This window comes from Eptesicus fuscus, chromosome 21 (assembly GCF_027574615.1).
Source record: "Eptesicus fuscus isolate TK198812 chromosome 21, DD_ASM_mEF_20220401, whole genome shotgun sequence".
NCBI classification, from domain to species: Eukaryota; Metazoa; Chordata; class Mammalia; order Chiroptera; family Vespertilionidae; genus Eptesicus; species Eptesicus fuscus.
This window is the reverse complement of record NC_072493.1, coordinates 7805916-7822670: the sequence shown is the minus strand read 5'-3', so window position 1 is coordinate 7822670 and position 16755 is coordinate 7805916. Positions and strand designations below refer to the sequence as shown.

General features: G+C 55.9%; 1 protein-coding gene across 3 annotated transcripts; it reads right to left on the bottom strand.

Moving 5' to 3' along the window:
* Positions 1-1767: 1767 nt before the first annotated feature.
* Positions 1768-16416, bottom strand: TCF25 (transcription factor 25). Of its 3 annotated transcripts, none has more exons than XM_008140013.3 (18): positions 16112-16416; positions 14563-14727; positions 13543-13617; positions 12368-12486; positions 11821-11886; positions 11255-11337; positions 9993-10123; positions 9550-9649; positions 8794-8887; positions 7469-7561; positions 7270-7375; positions 6508-6667; positions 5287-5374; positions 4699-4857; positions 4457-4547; positions 4084-4163; positions 2350-2422; positions 1768-2024 (listed from the first exon to the last, which is right to left on the bottom strand). In XM_008140013.3, exons 1-18 carry the CDS (start codon positions 16301-16303, stop codon positions 1866-1868), a joined length of 2034 nt encoding a protein of 677 aa, XP_008138235.2. In that variant the 5' UTR covers positions 16304-16416; the 3' UTR covers positions 1768-1865. The 3 variants fall into 3 exon arrangements, with proteins under 3 accessions (XP_008138235.2, XP_027999168.2, XP_027999169.2); XM_028143367.2 differs by having other exon boundaries at positions 14593-14727; positions 16112-16415; XM_028143368.2 differs by lacking the exon at positions 11821-11886.
* Positions 16417-16755: the final 339 nt, after the last annotated feature.

Below are 16755 nucleotides of genomic sequence, written 5' to 3'. Positions count from 1 at the left end.
CCACTTAGAAATATTAGTCACTCCTTCCAGCACAAACTTATGGTACAAAGCTCTCCCCCCACCCCCCTTTTGAAGGACATCACAGGTAAAGCACACACCTTACAAATACGCAGGTGGCGGACGCCCCCATCTGAACAGTGGGAAAGCAGCACCCGAGCTGGGCTTGTGCCTCCTCCACACGGAGACGCCCCGACCACACTGGGCATCGGGGCAGCTCCCAACCCATTAGAGAGCCGCTGGGCGCTCTTGCCCGTGTTCTGATGAACAGCCACCGTTCCTCTGGGTGACAAAAGGGATTTCATGGCCCGAGGCAGATCTCCAGCTTTGGTAGATTCGGCCAAACCACTTTCCACACTGGTGGACCAGCTGCCTGTTTCTGGAGGTTGCAGTCCCTGCTCCCCATGTGTGGATGGAATGACAGGCCTCTCCCAGCTCCACAGGCAGCAGGCACAGGACGGGCCCCACCACACACCCCCTCCCACCCTTTGGTGGAGGACCCCAGAGGGCCCCAGGGCAGGACCATGAGGCTGTGCTGTGGCAGGAAAGTGGTCCCAGCAGCTGTGAGGGTCCACGGTTCCTGCCACACCTCCCACTGGAGCTCACACCCCCAAGAACTGCCTTCTAGCACTGGGCACCAATGGTGCCCGCTGGGCGAGCAGGGCCCTGCCCATCACATTTCAGGGATGTCGTTTCCGGCTCTATAAATGAGGCCTTTGAGGGGGCCAGTGCCCCCACCCCAGCCTGGGACTTCAAAGGGCATGAGACTGGGCAGCCGTTAGCAGGTGACCACAGCCTTCTTCCTGGGAGGCCTCAGGACTCCCACTGGTTCTCATGCACTTGCCTGTCGGGGACTGTGGGAGGGAGACAGCAGATACAGCCGAGTTGGGAAAAATCAACTTTGTGATTAGTTCCGGTCATGGGGAACTGTGTAAGGAAATGAGATAATCCTGAGGCCGTTTGTATCCTTAGCTCTCTGTGCCCCTGGGAGATGCGTGAGGAATGGCAATGGACACAGAGCACATCCCGTGAGGAGGCTGTGAGAGCAGGAAGTCCCTCAGTCTTGTTACTGTTGTCTCCCCAGCACCAAGAGGCACACAGTGGGCACACAACATGCGAACATTGAGTATGCGAGGGAACTCCATGGGGAAACGGACAGCTCAATGAAGGGGTGCACATGTCCAGCCCGGCACACCAGCGGGGTAGGGTCACAGCTGTGCAGTGTGCAGCCTGCCCCGTGGCTCTCCGCGCAGTGGGATCTCAGGAACGGCTGGCCCAGAGCTGGGTCAGTGTCTTGGTTCAAATATGGTCTGGTTTCCCTTGAACTTGGGGAGGTCAGGGCTGGAAGGGTGCCCAGAAGACAGGATGCTTCCAGCTCACAACTGCAGTGCCCTGGATCCTTCCAGAACCAAACAGGCTGCCGAGTCGCAGGCAGCCTGGTGTGGTTCTCAGCTGCCAATCAGCCAACAAGCCTGCCTCCATGTTCTGGTCACGCTGCAGATCAAATGCCCCCAATCTCTGCCGTCCGTTCCTGAGCCACCATCTCGCAGGCTCCCCCGACTCAGTGTTTTCTAATAAAACCATTGTGTCCGACTGGAAAGACCCACCTGTGTGCCCAGCCCGGGGACCCGGTGCCTGCCCTCCCGCCTGGGCCTGCCTGCCCCAGTTCCGACAGAACACACAGGGCCCTGCCTCACGCTGGGCACTGACCCAGCCTGGGAAAGAGCTCACATGCGCAGGCGTAACGTTCACGTTTACAGGAGACAGGGAGGCAGGCGGACATGGCATTTTTACTTCAGGGAACTGGTCAGTTCTGACCAGACAAATCAGGAACATAATTGTACAGTGTGGGCGCGGCAGCTGTGCGCTCAGTCCCACTCCCCATCCCCCTCGGCGTGGTCCTCGTGCGGAGCCTCTGGGTCGTGGAAGTGGAAGGTGGCCATCATGTCTCGCACGGCCAGCATCAGCCTGTTCAAGCCCTGGTTGTGGTCCAGTCCCTCGGCCCCTCCGTCCTCTTGCCTCTCCCCCTGTGGCAATGAGACCCATCTGAGCAGGGCCCCTGGGCCCCGGCACGCCCAGGGAGCTCACTCGGGACCTGTCGAGGCAGCAGCTCCTGGAAGCCACATACATGCGTCTACCTAACAAGGCCAGGCCACCAGAGTGGGATCCAGCAGCCCTGCTGACGGAGGGGCGTCTTGTCCCATTGGCAGCTACAGGCTCCGGCAGCCACGCCCAGCTTCCTAGGCAGACTGGGTGCCCCTGCCGCTGGCAGTGCTGGCTCTGGACAGTCACACCTGAAGGGACCTGTTGCACCCAGTGGCCAGCAGAGAGAGGCCAGGTGAGCTCACCTACCTCCATGGTGTAACTGGGCAGTAGTGACCGAAAGAAGAGGGCGATTGTGTTTCCATGGCTGACGGGGCTCAGCCTGAAAGAGAAAGACAGTGAGGAAATGAAGCAGACAGAACGGCAGCGGCTGGAGACGGGGCTGAGCTGGGGCCTGGAGCCCCAGGGGGCAGCAGCCACGACTCATAGTCAGCTAAGGGGGTACTGCCGGCACCCAGAGGCAATGGGGAGCCTTTCCAGAGCTGGGGGATGGCCCTTTGTAACCTGGCTTGTTGAACCAGGTGGTAAGCATAGCCCACCGCAGCCAGGTGCCTTGCTGATAAGAAAAGCTTTGGTTGTAAAGTGTTCCTCGGCACTCAGGTTGAAGGAGTCTAATAAGCTGGTCACAGAGTCCAGCCCTGGCCAGTGTGGCTCAGTTGGCTGGGTGTTGTCTAGTGCACTAAAAGGTTGCCAGTTTGATTCCCAGTCAGGACACATGCCCAGGTAGCAGCAGGCTCAATTCCTAGTGGGGTGCGTGCAGGAGGCAGGCGACTGATGTTTCACTTTCGCATTGATGTTCCTCTCTCTCTAACAATCAATTAAAAAAAAAAAAAAAAGTGGCCTTAGCCAGTTTGGCTCAGTGGATAGAGCATCAGCCTGTGGACTGAAGGGGTCCTGGGTTCAATTCCAGTCAAGGGCACATGCCTAGGTTGCAGACTCGATCCCCAGTAGGGGGTGTGCAGGAGGCAGCTGATCAACGATTTTCTCTTATCATTGATGTTTTCTCTCTCTCCCTCTCCCTTTATCTCGGAAATAAATAAATAAATATATATATAAAACAAGTGTTAAGTGAAGTCCCCTCCTGGTGAAATGAGGTACTGCAACCCAGCTCTATGAGACACTGAGGTGTTGTTCGACAGTGACCTTTATTTGCTCTGAAAGCTCAAGGTCTACCCAGCTGGGGGTGGGGGGACAATGCTGAGTCACTGAAGTCCTACAGCCACTCCTCAGTGCTAAGATGTCCAGCATGTCGCATTTTTCTGAGCCTATGACACTAACAATAATTTCCATTGGAGCAGTTAACTGGGAAATGTTACCTTATGAATATGCAATCCAACTTTTATAATTTGGTGAGAGAGAAAAAGGACTTCTACAAAACGTGCTCTTTTGAGGTTTGAAAGCTCAGGCTCCCTTAAGTGGGACAATCTGTTGGTGACTCTTCCAGATCTAGGACACTGGTAAGGGCTCTGGCTAAGGCAATTACTCAGCTTTAAAGGCCAGAAGGAAAAAGGGAGCCGTCCACACACACCCAGCAGCTGTGGACTTGGCCCTGCTTCTCCTGGCCCAGCGACATTCTGATTTCTCTGCTGGAAGCCCAGCAGCTGTCACCTCTTTACCAGGCTAGGGCACTCCAAATCTCAGTGTACCCTCCTAAAGACCACACACCACCACTCTCAGCAGTTTCGGGTGGCAGTTTCCAGATTCTATATACCTGAGGTGTTTCCCCCACTGCATTGGACATGCCACCAGGACAGAGGTGGCCTTACTGCTTCCCACTGTATGTGCAGCACCTGCTACAGAAGCTGATAGAGTGAAGTTCCTCGGTCAGACCAACATACGGAAAGCACCATGTCTGGCAAAGCTGATCCATGACCCCAAACCACTCTGCTCTGAGAGCCTGTGTCTGGAGGAGGCAGCAAGTCCCAGGCCCGAAGCTCTGATCTGAGAGCCAGATGCAAAGGCACTAGGAGCAGTGACAGGTACCTCTCTGGCCTGGTGTAGGAGTAGATGGTGTCTGAAGGAGGCAGAGGGTCAAAGCCCATCACAGACTGCGTGGTCACATCCTGCAGAACGAGACAGAGAACGGAGATGAGCCGAGACCTGTGCTGTGCCTCTGTTCCACTCTCTGCCGCCTGACAGCAGATTCTGGTCTGGATTGGGCCTTTCTGCTGGAGTGACCCCAGCGGCCAGGCTGTGTTTACTGTACCCCAGGCTTTGGGTGAGGGTGAGACACCCACCACCATCACATATGCTGCAATCTCTGCCCAGGATGTCAGGACGCAGCTCAGAGCAGTCGACTACCGGCTGTGAGGCCCTGAGGGGAGGGGCCAGCTCCCACTGCAGCCCTGCTCCTTACCGGGGGCAGCGCAGCAACAGCTTCTTTGATCTCAGAGAGGACCACGTGACGGTGGATGTTTCTGGGCGCACGCTGGTAGAGCACCTTCCGCCTGGGCCCGGGAAGAAAAAAAGGACAGTCATGGAATGGAGCCCTCCTCAACCCCACATTCACGATCGCGATCCCCAAATAGTCAGCCCTCATTCTTCTCCTGTGGACCTATCAGGCCAAAAGCTGTCCAGCTGCCCCAGCCCCGGTCTCACCTGTTCTCACACTCTTCCACGGCGGGGTCCCCAGCATCCACTGCCTGTAGGACCTCACGGACGTTCTCCTCCAGCCAGCTCATGATGGTGGGCTCCTTCCAGAGGAAGTGGGACCGCCCAAGGTACAGGCTCACCAGCTGGCTCAGCGCAGGGGGCTGGCTGCGGGAAGGCAGGGCCTGTAAGCATATCCCCCCACCCAGGTCCAGGCCTCCAGGTGCCTGCTGGCACATGCTGGGCACATCCAGGGTATGCCCAAAGCCTGAAGTGAGCGGAGGCTGCCCAGAAGGGCTGCCAACCTGGGATATGCCACATGCCACTGCCCAGAGGTGGGGCGCAGATGCTCACTTCTGAACATCACATGTGGTCTCTACTAAGGATGAGTTCCTTAACAGGAATGTAAAATACAGAAAGAACACGGGGCACCCATGCCCTGCCCTCCGCCAACCAGGAAGCCTTGTGCTTTGGGCTGCAGGCTGCTCCCACGCCGCCAGCTCCATGTCCAACAGGCCAGGCCCCCGCGGATGTGCAGACAGCCTGCACTATGCACATGCCGCATCTGTGCCCCTCGGGGCATCTTCCCGTCTTTACCTTATTTCGGAACTGGGTCCAAAGAAGGGGTGACAGGCGACAGCGGCATCCGGCCGAACGCTGCAGCACTCGAGCAAGGGCATTAGAACTGCGGGAGGAAGCAGAGGCCCGATGGGACACTCACGCACGAGAGGCCAACTCTGAAGGAGGGTTCTCTGTCCTGCTGCTTCCCAGGGGCCCCGTCTGCATCTAAGGGGACCCACCTGTGATCCCCAAGCATGGGTGCCAGACGTTCTCATCCTAAAGACCACACACCCCACCCCTCTGTAGCCCCTCACGAGGGAGAACCCTGTCTTCCCAGTGACTCCCCAGGGATGGGCTAAAGCAGCACCAAGCTCCGTTCTGACACAGTGAGGCAGCTCCGTGTGCAGGGTGAGGCTCTGCCCTGTGCCCTGCCCAGAGGGGCTTCACAGAAGAACACGGACCTCTGTAGCCCAGTGAGCAGGGGCACTGCTGGCAGTTCTGTGGTGCAGGGCTCCACACTCCACACCCCCTGGCTGCAGACCACCCTCCTCCACACTAACAGCCACAGCTCCAGCAGATGGATGGGAGGGCCGGTTCCCTGAGGCCTGCTGGGCAGCCAGTGTGCAGAGCGGCCAGGCCAAGGGGTGCAGCCAGGCCAAAGCGTGTGTGCAGGGCTGGGGTGGCTGAGGATGCAGTGTGCTGGGAGCTTGAGCAGCTTGGCCTCCTCCCACCCCAGAGCCCCCATTTCCCCTCTAGCACCACCTCACATGCCATCCCTGTCCTGGAACATCAGCCCCAGAGGCGGGAATCTTGGCTGCTGCCTCCTTGTGAAGCTGCATGTGGCGTAAGGACGCGGGCGTGGGGAGGGGGACAACAGTGAGCTCCTTTCCCAGGCCACACTCCCTTTCAGGATGTGCGGGAAGCTGCTGACTGCCACTCAGGGAGGAGCCCACAGACCTTTGCACAGACGCCCATGGGAAGGTTGTCTGGGAGGCCACAGGATAACCTTATGTCTCAGTCCCTCAAACTGGTGAGAAGCAGCATTGCAGACCAGAAAGTGCAGCCTGGCTGGCTGGCTGCCCCTCTAGTCCCCACTTCCCCCAGAGCCCAGGGGCTTACTTCCTGCCCCTCAGAAAATGCCATACTTTCTTCAGAAGGTAACTTTTTCTCAAACTACCAACATCAAAAGACATCCTAACACCCCAACCACCCTGAGACTCAGCTTCACTGCCACTGGGCAGGCCTGATAGCACCCACCTCCAGGGAACATGATGAGGGCCTGTCGCACCAAGAGAGAGGCCTTCTCCCTGGCCGAGCTGAGCTCCTGTTCTGGGAGGTCTGCCTGCTGACTCAGCAGGAAATACGCCAACGGCACGGAGAAGGCAAAGTTTGGGAGCTGGGACAGGTTCCGGTGAGCCTACGAGGTGAAGACCAGAGCAGAGTTCTCAGACAGGGAGCACAATGTGCGATGACAGCCTCTCGTCCGGGGGCTTTCCCTTCGCAGAAGCGACAGACACAGTGGTTCCCCCTTATCCTGAGCGGCTGCGCTCGAAGACCCCCCGTGGGTGCCTGACACTGTGGGTAGTACTAACCCTGCATACACTGTTCTCTTCTGTACACGCGTACCTGTGCTCAAGTTCAATTTATAAACCAGGCAGAGAAAGTGATTAATAGTAGTGAAATAAAACGATAGTTTGGGGTACGATGCAAAAACAACGTGATTTTTTTCACAATTTCACAAATAGTCGATTCCTTCTAGCCATCGATCTTGTGACCTCAGGACATGATTTGCCATCAGGAGGCTTGTGGTTTGAGGCTATTAGGAAGTGAAATCGAGTGACCTGAGCACAAGCACTCTGACACCCCACAGTCGATCTGGCAGCCAAGAAGGCTCCTCAGTGCTCCTGTCCTAGTGACACCGAGCAGGAGCAGGCGGCGTCTCACAGGACCCTCGCCACGGTGACCTCAGCCGTCCCTGGATGACAGGACTGTGCAGGCCATCGGCACACCCCCACCTACCTCCCACTCCTGGAACAGGTGGATCAGGTACTCATAGTTGCGTGCCCGTAGGGCCAGGTGGTCGACCAGCAGCAGCATGCACAGGGGGTCCTCATCGGGCTCCAGGCTTCCGGAGGCAGAGGGAGATAAAACCCAAAGTGGGCCCACGTGGTGTCGCAGGCCTGTGGCCACCGAGCATGCAGCCCGGCCGGACACTCACCTCAGAATGAGCTTGCAGTACTCCAGCGCCGTGCGCGGGCAGCCCCGCTTCTCCAGGAAGCTCATCTGCTTGTAGAGGGCCAGGTAGAAGCTCCTAGACCCAAGACAGTTCCTCGTGAGCCAGAGCAACAGCAGGTGGAAAAGCACGTCGCCCAGGATCCTCATCCAGCACGGCCCACTCGTGCCTGCCGGCTTCGTCGCATTTCCTGTGAGGCCTAATCACTGTGAGTGTTCAAGAATGTTCCTGTGTCTGCAGAGAAGGTGACGCTTTGCTTGCTATTTGAGTTAGATGTGCACCCATGTACATAAACCAAGCTTCTTAGTTCAAACCTTTATCTTGGGGTTTTTTGCACCCCGACACCCATGGGAAGGTTGTCTGTGAGGCCCCAGGACAATCTTATGTCTCAGTCCCTCAAATCGGCGAAAAGCAGGATTGTGGTTATGATTTATGGGAAGAGAGTTAAAATCTGTCATTACAACCTTCATCTTTCCTCACATTTCCACAGTCACAGCAGCTCTGGTGGTGATGCGCCAAGGCTGTGACTGGAATGATCCCAGCAGGCCACTATTTTTATCAACACCTACTGCCTGGTTAATGCCTGGACTGTCAGTACCTTATAACCCGTCTGAAAGAACTAGGAATTCAACTGGAGAAACCAGGCTGACAAACACAGCAGTGGAGGAAGCTCAGATGCAGCCCCCAGTGCAGACGGGGCAGTGGGTCATCATGCCTGGGACCCAGGACGGCCTCCAGGGCGGGGAAACGCCCCAGGACAGAGGGCATGCCCACCCGCCAGGGCCCTGAAGACCAGGCCGAGGGCAGCGGGGAGGCTGTTGTGGCCATCAGGGCCTGAGCGGGGGTGGAAGTTCAGGACAGCAGAAGTCTCTGTAAGACAAGAGGGCCCGTGCACACAACTGCTCACTGCAGAGCAACAGGTCTGGCTGAATTCCAGCTACTCACTCCCGAACCACACACCCGCATGCAGAGCGTCGCAGAGCTTTCTAAACTCCTGGGCACGGATCCTTTTGTCCAGAAAACATGATGACAGACCCCATCACTCCAAGTGGCTTATTAGGCTCACTTATAATACAAACGCATTTAACCCCAGGCCAACTGACCAACCGTCCTGGAGCCCAGCCCTCTTGCATTCAAGCTTTAAACCTAGTGAGATGCCTGGCTCAAGCCACTTGGTAGGACCCCTTTCGGACAGCCCATGCCACCTCTTCCCACTCCCCTACCTGGGTCTCATGTCACCTGTGAAAGCTCCAACACCCAAGAAAAAGAACAGTGAGTGCGAACAAAGTCCTTCGGGGAGGCCGGCTCACCTGTTCTCGGGTCTGCGGTAGTCCAGCCGGCAGGTCCCACTGGTGAGGCTGAACAGGGGGTGGAAGGCACACTCCATGCTGTACAGCGCTCTCTCTGTGGGCCACACAAACACCAGGGGAGGGCGTCACAGCCACCATGTGGCAGCTGCAACCCGTCCTCTGTGGCTCGCAATAAGGAAAGCTCTGGAAGGAGTCAGGTTACTAGGATTTGGGGAAGCGACAGCACAAATGTGACTGACCCTGGGGATCACCGAGCTGGCAACACCGATTCCAGACAAAGAAATGCAAACACACATCCTCACAAAACTCACACCCAGGCCCAGCAGCTCACTCACAAGGGCCACAGTATGGGGACAATCCAGTGTGTCACGTGCTGGTGGGCACACAAATGGGGTCCATCACCCACTGAAACATCACCCAGCCTGGGAGACACTGTTGTGCATGAAGAAGCCAGACAGACATGATCAGAAATGTCAACAGGCAAATCCAGAGGCAGAAAGCAGACTGGTGGTTACCAGGGGCTGGGGAGTGGGAGGTGACTGAAGAGCTGAGGTTTCTTTTTAAGTAACGAAAATGGTCTAGGATCTACGAGGCTGTGCAACTCTAACGCTTAATAAAGCTGTTATTTTAACAATATCCTGGGAAACCCATTTGTACCCCAGTCACTTTATCAAATGGCATCTACGCCGCAGCCTCTGAGACACTCGTAGGAGGGGACGCGGGCGCTGCAGCAGGGCCAGAGCGAGTTGCTCTCACCTACGAGGTCTCGCGCCATCTCCTGATCGTCCTGGAACCGGCAGGCGTCACTGAGCTGCAGCAGTGAGTCCACGTGATATGGGCTCGTCTGCAGCAGAACCTGCGAGGCAAGAAGGGAAGCTGACGTGGCTGCGGTCAGGGCCTCCAGGGACAACATAGGCGGCGCCAGCCCCTGTGCACTTCTTTCTTTCAGGCATCTAAGCCTCAGGGAAAATGTCACCGGGGTGAGTCACGACATCCTCCAACCCAAACGGTGTTCAACACGGTTTCGAAGCCAAATCCCTAACCTGCCTGGAGTGGCAGCTCAGGACTCTGTGCCCAGGTGTCTCCCCCTTAACCCTCCCCGCAGCCCGGGCCCCACACTGGAGGAGAGCGGTGAGCCCCAGCAGCAGTGCCCTGGAGTATGGTTCCCGGGACCCAGTCCTGCTGTGGGACTCACGCACCACGATGTTGTTGGGCTCCATCGACTCCACGGCAGCCAGGAACTTGTGCTGTGTCTGCTGGTACTCCTCGCTGTGCTCGAATGCAAAGAAGGACAGGCCTTTCTTGGACTCCAGCAACCGCATCGACAAGCCTGGGGAGGACACCAGGTCAGGCCCTCCAGGTGCTCTTGGCGAGGAACCTCTGTGTGCACTGAGTGCGAGCTGCTGCATCGAAGCATTGGTTCTGCTGCTGAGCGTGGTCCCAGGTGCCTGCTGACTGCCTGCACCCTCTCTGCTCTTTTCCTACAAAGACGTTTCTCCTCCCAGGAGTGTGGACAGAGGACCAACACTCAGGACAACGGGCAGGCATAGAGAGACCCGTTGTAACCCACGGCCAGATGACCTTTCTGCCTGCTTTTCGTGCCCAACTTTGGGGGTACAGGGTCATTTCTGCTGATGAACCTGGAAACTCCCTCTTCAGCGCCTTCATGAAATAGGTCAAGGGTTCCCAGTCACCCTTGGCTTACACTTCACTAGCACTGCACTAAGGCACATATCACAGGACACACAGCTGATGCCCCCCACCTCTGCCTGCGCTCGGGGCCTCCCTCCCCTACCCCCTGCCTTGGCCGGAGGGCTCCCAGATGCTCCTCCAGGCCCTGCAGCCAAGCAGCCCCGACAGGACACTTACCCACACCCCATGCCTTTCTGCATGATTGCTGTTTTTCTTTCAATTATGTGTACTTACTAGTTTGCAACAAAATATAAAATGACACTTTAAAAATGAACTTGATTGCTTCTTATGATATAGTACCAAAAGGGAAAAGCAATACGGTAGATAAAAAGCTGCATTAAAACATGGCCAAGCCTGGCCAGTGTGGCTCAGTGGTTGAGCTTCAACCCAGGAACCAAGAGGTGATGGTTCGATTCCTGGTCAGGGCATAGCCAGGGTTGCGGGCTCCATCCCCAGTAGGGGGTGTGCAGGAGGCAGCCAATCCATGATTCTCTCTCACCATTTATGTTTTTATCTCTCTCTCCCCCTGTCCCTTCCTCTCTGAAATCAAGAAAAATATTTTTTTTAAAAACCCACACACACAAAAACTATGGTCAAGAAGAGACACCGTTGGCGTGGGATCTGTGCCCCAACACTGGTGGCACCATGCCAAGCACCCAATCACACACCTGCACGTAGCTTTGCAGAGGACTGACCTGGCCCAATGGGCTGACACCAACAGTGCCCAGCGCCGGCCAATGCACAACCCCGCACCTCTGAAGCCACTCACCTGGCTTGGCGTACCGGGGCCAAGTACTCTTAGGGCTCGTCAGCCACGTACACTTGGGGTACACACGCTGTCTCTGCCGCGGCCTGTGGAGAACAGGACATGGCACAGCTTCACTATACCGCCCGACCTCTGCTGGGCTGTGGGAGCAAAACCTCAGGGTGGGGGGCAGGGGGGTGAGGCCACAAGGACAAGGACAAAATGTTTCTCTCTCTCCCCGTCTCTCTTCCTATCTAAAAATCAATAAAAACATTTATTTTAAATGAACTGTTAAATTAACAAAGATCAAACTTGTCCTAGAACCGAAACTTCATGTTAGTTGTGATGCTGACTGAGATGCAAGAATGAACCTGCCTAAGATTTCAGGGCTAGAAGTTCAAAATTTAAGGATTTTTGGAACCTTTGCTACAGAAGGCAGTGAGCCCAGCAGCCACAGACAAGGTCAAACTCCAGCTCCTCCCTGACCCACCCTCAGGCCCCTCACAACGGGGAACCCTGAGGTCTCGTTTTTTTCACTCTGGCTTTGAGAACCCCGCCTTGAATTGAGAACATGCCCGTGTGGGTCTCACCTTTGTTCCCCTAGGACAGCTCGGGCACCGAAATACCTTTTCAGTTCTGTGTCTGGATTTAAGTGTCTAGAGAATTGAAAATTTTAAAAGAAAAATGAAATTGAGTTCTTATAACGATTCTGAGAATTTTAGAAAGTCCCATAAAAACCCAGTGAGGAAAGCAGCTATTCTGGTGTCCAAGACAACTAACGGGCCTGCTTTCTCTAACACCACAGCCCCAGGCGGGGACCTGAGGCCGGCCACCAGTCTCAGCCGAGTGAGGGAGTGAAAGACCTGGACTGCATCGGGATTCCCACCAACTCAGGACCAACCTCTACAGCGGGGACGGGGTTCCAGCATCTACAATCCAGGACATCTTACGTCAATAGTGTTCCCACACGTAAAGCTAAAAGTGAAAACGGAGGCATTCCCCTTTCCTCCTCCTCCTTGTCCCTGTTTCCTAAATGTCCGATCATGTACTTGTATAACTTTTAAATAGAGTTATTTTCTTCTGCTCCTAATAAGGATCTTCCTTGGCACGCAGTCTGCAGGCGCGGGAGGGAGGTACCTGTGCTCCACATACAGGACGTGCTTCCTCGAGCTCAGGGGAGGTGGGCTGGCGTGGTGAGGGCCACTGCTGTCCTCAATCCTCTCCAAGATGCGATCAATATCTTCTAGCCCATTTTCCTAAAGGCCCCAAACAACAACATATTAATCACCACCCTCACTTTACTTCACATGTTGTAACAACCAATAACTATGACTCATTTTTACAAAAAACTCATTTTTTATCATGTTTGCTTCCTGAAAGACAATAGGTATATAACAGAAAGACAGATTCTTCATAAGAAGCAGCTCAGAATAGACAGAATCACAGAACCAGAAGAGCCCTCAAATAGCTGAACCACAAGGCTACATTTCTGGTCTCACAGGTGCACTCACCTGCTCAGGTAAAAAAGCTGGGACTTGAGATTCTGACTGAACAGCCACAAAGACACAACCTCTTTTCGGAACAAACACAGGGACCACAGGGGCAGGGGCAATATGGCAATATACTTTCTGCCACACTGCTCCTGGGGGCATTTACGCCTCAGTACCGATACGTCAGGGCACAGGTGCAGCAGGCTGAGGGCTCTGCTGCCCAAGAGCAGCGTTTCAGAGGCAGAGTGGGGCTCTAACCCTCAAGGAATGAAGCGAACAAACAGAAGCGAAATTGGGTAGGTAATTTCCTTTTCACTTCTCTGACTTCTGGATTAGTTATACTCATAGCAGGAAGGAATCAAAGTATCAAATAAAAACAACCTGCTTTCCTGTCCCTGCCAACAGTGCTCTGGAAAACATGGTGAGGTCCCTGAAACCCTCCCGACTTTCTATAAGAAGCGTGGCAGGCACCAACCCCACAGGGTGGCACGGGACAAGGAGGGCAAGGACTTGCTGATACGCAGGGAAAGCGGTGTGATGACAGGACCCAGTGGCTAAGCTGATTTTCCCCTAAAGACTGTGCTGAGGCTTGAATGTGTGGAGCCAACTGCAGATCTAAGAGATGCTGGCCGTGAAGAACTGTGAGCATTTTGAACTGGGAGCAGATAGGAAGAGAAAGGCTAAGGGATCTAAGCTTCATAATCATGTGACAACAGAATCTGGAGGACAGGTTTGCCACAAACAAACAAAAACACAAACAGCTTCCAACAGCACCCTGAGAAACAGCCAGAAGACAACGGACAGGATAGCAGCCAGACATACCGAAGTTTCTCCTGCAGAACTTTTCTTATTTTTCTGTTTCTTTTTCTTCTTTCGGAGTTTGCCACTCACATTTGACTAATAAAAGAAGCACATCTTAGTCAATGTAGAGGGGATGAGATTTTAAACCCCGAGAATCAAAGCAGGAGCTGCAGAGGGACTTGGACGCAGGCTTGACGTCCCCTCGCTCCACTTCATGAATGTCCTGTGACCTCACCGACTTCTCTGACAACAAATACCTCCCACCAGTCTCCTGACTCAGTGCAGCCTCCACCTTCCTCTCACACCTCTTCCTGACACACCTCAGAGGTCCCTGTGACCCGACAACGCTCACAGGGTTCTGATATCCACCCATCAGCCCCCTGCTTTCATCATTCACTTTGTCACCCACTCTCCCTGCCACGATCAGCCACCTGGAGACCAGGCCCACACTCATGCCCCTCTGCCTCAACACCTGTCATGCCTTCACCTGGCCTCTCCTCCCACCATAGTGTGAAGACTCCTTAGGGAGCCCCTCTGCCCATTAGGTCCGTCTGCCCCCCCCCAATCAGGTCTCCCCAACTGTAGTTGTCAGTCCATCCATGTCACCCTCTCGACCAGAGGCTCCTGGAGGGCAAAGACTTGTCCCTAGAGCCCAGGAGGCTCCCAAAAGCATGTGCTGAGTAAATGAGCAAAAGGTCTCTGGAGGGACCCTCCGTGTGCCATGGAGAACACAAAACTAACCTGGCCTACACCTCTCTTCAAGGCACATCCACCCAGGCCCTGTCCACTGCCTGAGCCCCAGATGCAGTCATGAAGAGGGCACACCCACTGAGCAGGGGGACTCTCCCAAAAAGATCTCCTGCTGTGGAAACGTGTTTAGGGGACCCTGGATATAGCACCCGTGACGTCCACCAGTCTTCAAGATGTCATGCACATCTGATCACGACTCCCGAGGAGAGTTGGGGGCAACTGGGCATTAACAAGACGAAATTCAGAAAATGACAGCAGAGTGTGTGTGGCTGGGCACCCTTGTCCCCACACCTGCTCCAGGGGCCCTGTCCTGTCATCCACCTCTCCATCCTTCCTGGGCTCGGAACTTCCACTCTGGGACTTCCTTTTGCTCCCCGACACCACAGCTTCTGTGCGCAGACCATCAGACTTCTCCCCGTTCACCACAGGCCCCTCCTCAAGATCCTCAATGTTAATCTGCAGGAACAGAGGGGAGAGAAGAGGGCGTCACGTGTCATCCTGTTACAAGTGCATCCTGGAGGTACTGAGAGGCATGTCAGTAGCAAGAGCAGAGAGGAGGTGCTGGGGGGGGCACCTTCAAGGCCACTCTGAGATTGTGGAGGAGGAACAGGAACGTGTTATGCCTCAAAAGCCCACAGTGCCAACCATCTGAACAAGTCCTGGTTCAGGGTTCCTTCAGTTGATGAGCCACAGAGTGCTGGGGCACAGGTGGCTCAAGGTGTCCTGTCTTCAGAGCTGGCATAATGCAGAATCCCCGAACAGTACAACTTATTTCCCGCTCTGAGCGCCATTTGTCTGTCTAGCAAATCCATAAGTCTTTGTTTATGAAAAGAGCACCTGATGTGAAGATGCTGGAATTCTACCAAACAGGGTTTGTCTCCACCAGTAACAGGGCAATTCCTACCAGGCGCCTTCTTTTGTGCGGCAGCATTGGGACACCGGGGGCCCCAGTGTGGTCTGGCTGGTTAAGATCTTGCAGCAAAGGGAGGAAGCTGGAATGAGGCCTCTAGTGGACATTTCCTCCAAACTGGCACCCACACTTTTCCCAGCATTCAACTAACGGTGCCACCAATGCCTCTTGATGAAGGTGGGTGCTGGTTTCCTATTATTAAGTCATACTCCCTTCCTTTACAAGATCCTATTTTTTGAGCCCCTTTTGGGACACTGAGGTGTTTTAAGGAATTCAAATTTGTAACAACCTCTATGCCAAGCTCAACCTAAACAGAAAGAACGTTGCTGACTCTATGCCTATGCTGGGTACTGGCACAATGCAGGAGACACAGGTGAGCAAAACACGTGTTACCTGCCCACACAAGAAGGTCAAGGAAACAAGAACAAGATAAGGTTCGCACATACAAGATTACAGCCTGAGGCCTGCGCAGAGACACGGCTGTGCTGGACACCTGCTGTGCAACGATGAGCAACACACCATGTTCCACGTTGCGAGGAGTAAAGGTGAATGTTTGTAAAGACCCTGCAAGTGCCAGGGTGGAGATAGAAATCAAGGGACCACCCCCCAAGACTCTGAGAAGGGAAGCCCCGCCCACCAATTGATGCCCCGCCCCTCGACTTGACGACCACGCCCACTCCACTGCAGCCTAAAACCCACCTCCCCCACTGCCCCGCCCCTGGACACTACGGCCCCACTCCCAGCTGCGGCCCGAACCGGGCGTGGCCCCGCCCCCATGACTTCTTGCACCGCCCACTCCCTTCGTCCCGCCCTCTCCACTGCAGCCCGGACCCCAGGTGGCCCCGCCCCCTGACGTCACGACCTCGCCCCGTGCAGACCCGCCCCACACACCGCGCCCCCATCGCCCCCACCCCAGGCAACCCGGCTCACCAGCTCGAACCGGTTGTTGACTCGGACTCCCTCCTTCCCTGGGCTCCGGGGGCGCCGGCCACCTGGCCCCCGCTTTGGTCCTTCTTCTTCCGCATCATCGTCATCACGGAAGCCAAACTGGAGGGCGCCGGGCCCGAGGGGCTCCTGTCCGCGCTGTTCCCCCCTCAGCCTCCGGAGGGCCCGGCGTGACATAGGACCCAACGGCCGCTGACGTGCGGGGACGGGGAGCAGACCGGCAGGAAGGAGAGCGGCCGCGCGCCTGCGCACTGACGGCGCTGGCTCGGGGCTGGCGTGGGGCTGCGTGTCACGCCTGCGCGCTGCGCTCTCCGGAACTTCCGCTCTTTTCCGGTGTCACCTACGAAGGTGTGGGCTGGCCCGGATGTGTTCTCGCGCGAGTTGCGTGCCCGGACCGCGGCGTCTCCGCGTCTTCTGGAGGCGGGTCCGCGATGGCTGTGGGGCTGGAATGGGGGAGCGGGGCGCCCGGTTTCCCCGAGCCTCCCGCACCGGGACCTGGACCCTGTTTTGCGGAGGGACGCGCAGGTGGGGTAGGTGACGAACCCTGCGCAGGTGAGGGCTGGGGAAAGTGGGGGACCTGGCCTGCTCTGCGCGTCCTGCCTGTGACTCCTCGGCCAGAGTCGGAGGCT

What these genes read in the sequence shown, in the direction of transcription:
- TCF25 (XM_008140013.3), bottom strand. Translation starts at nt 16,303, where the DNA reads ATGTCACGCCGGGCCCTCCGGAGGCTGAGGGGGGAACAGCGCGGACAG. An exon ending in TACTGCAAGCTCATTCTGAG is followed by an intron (nt 7,376 to 7,468) that starts GTGAGTGTCCGG and finishes TGCCTCCGGAAG; the next exon opens with CCTGGAGCCCGATGAGGACC. An exon ending in TGCCCAGTTACACCATGGAG is followed by an intron (nt 2,025 to 2,349) that starts GTAGGTGAGCTC and finishes TCATTGCCACAG; the next exon opens with GGGGAGAGGCAAGAGGACGG.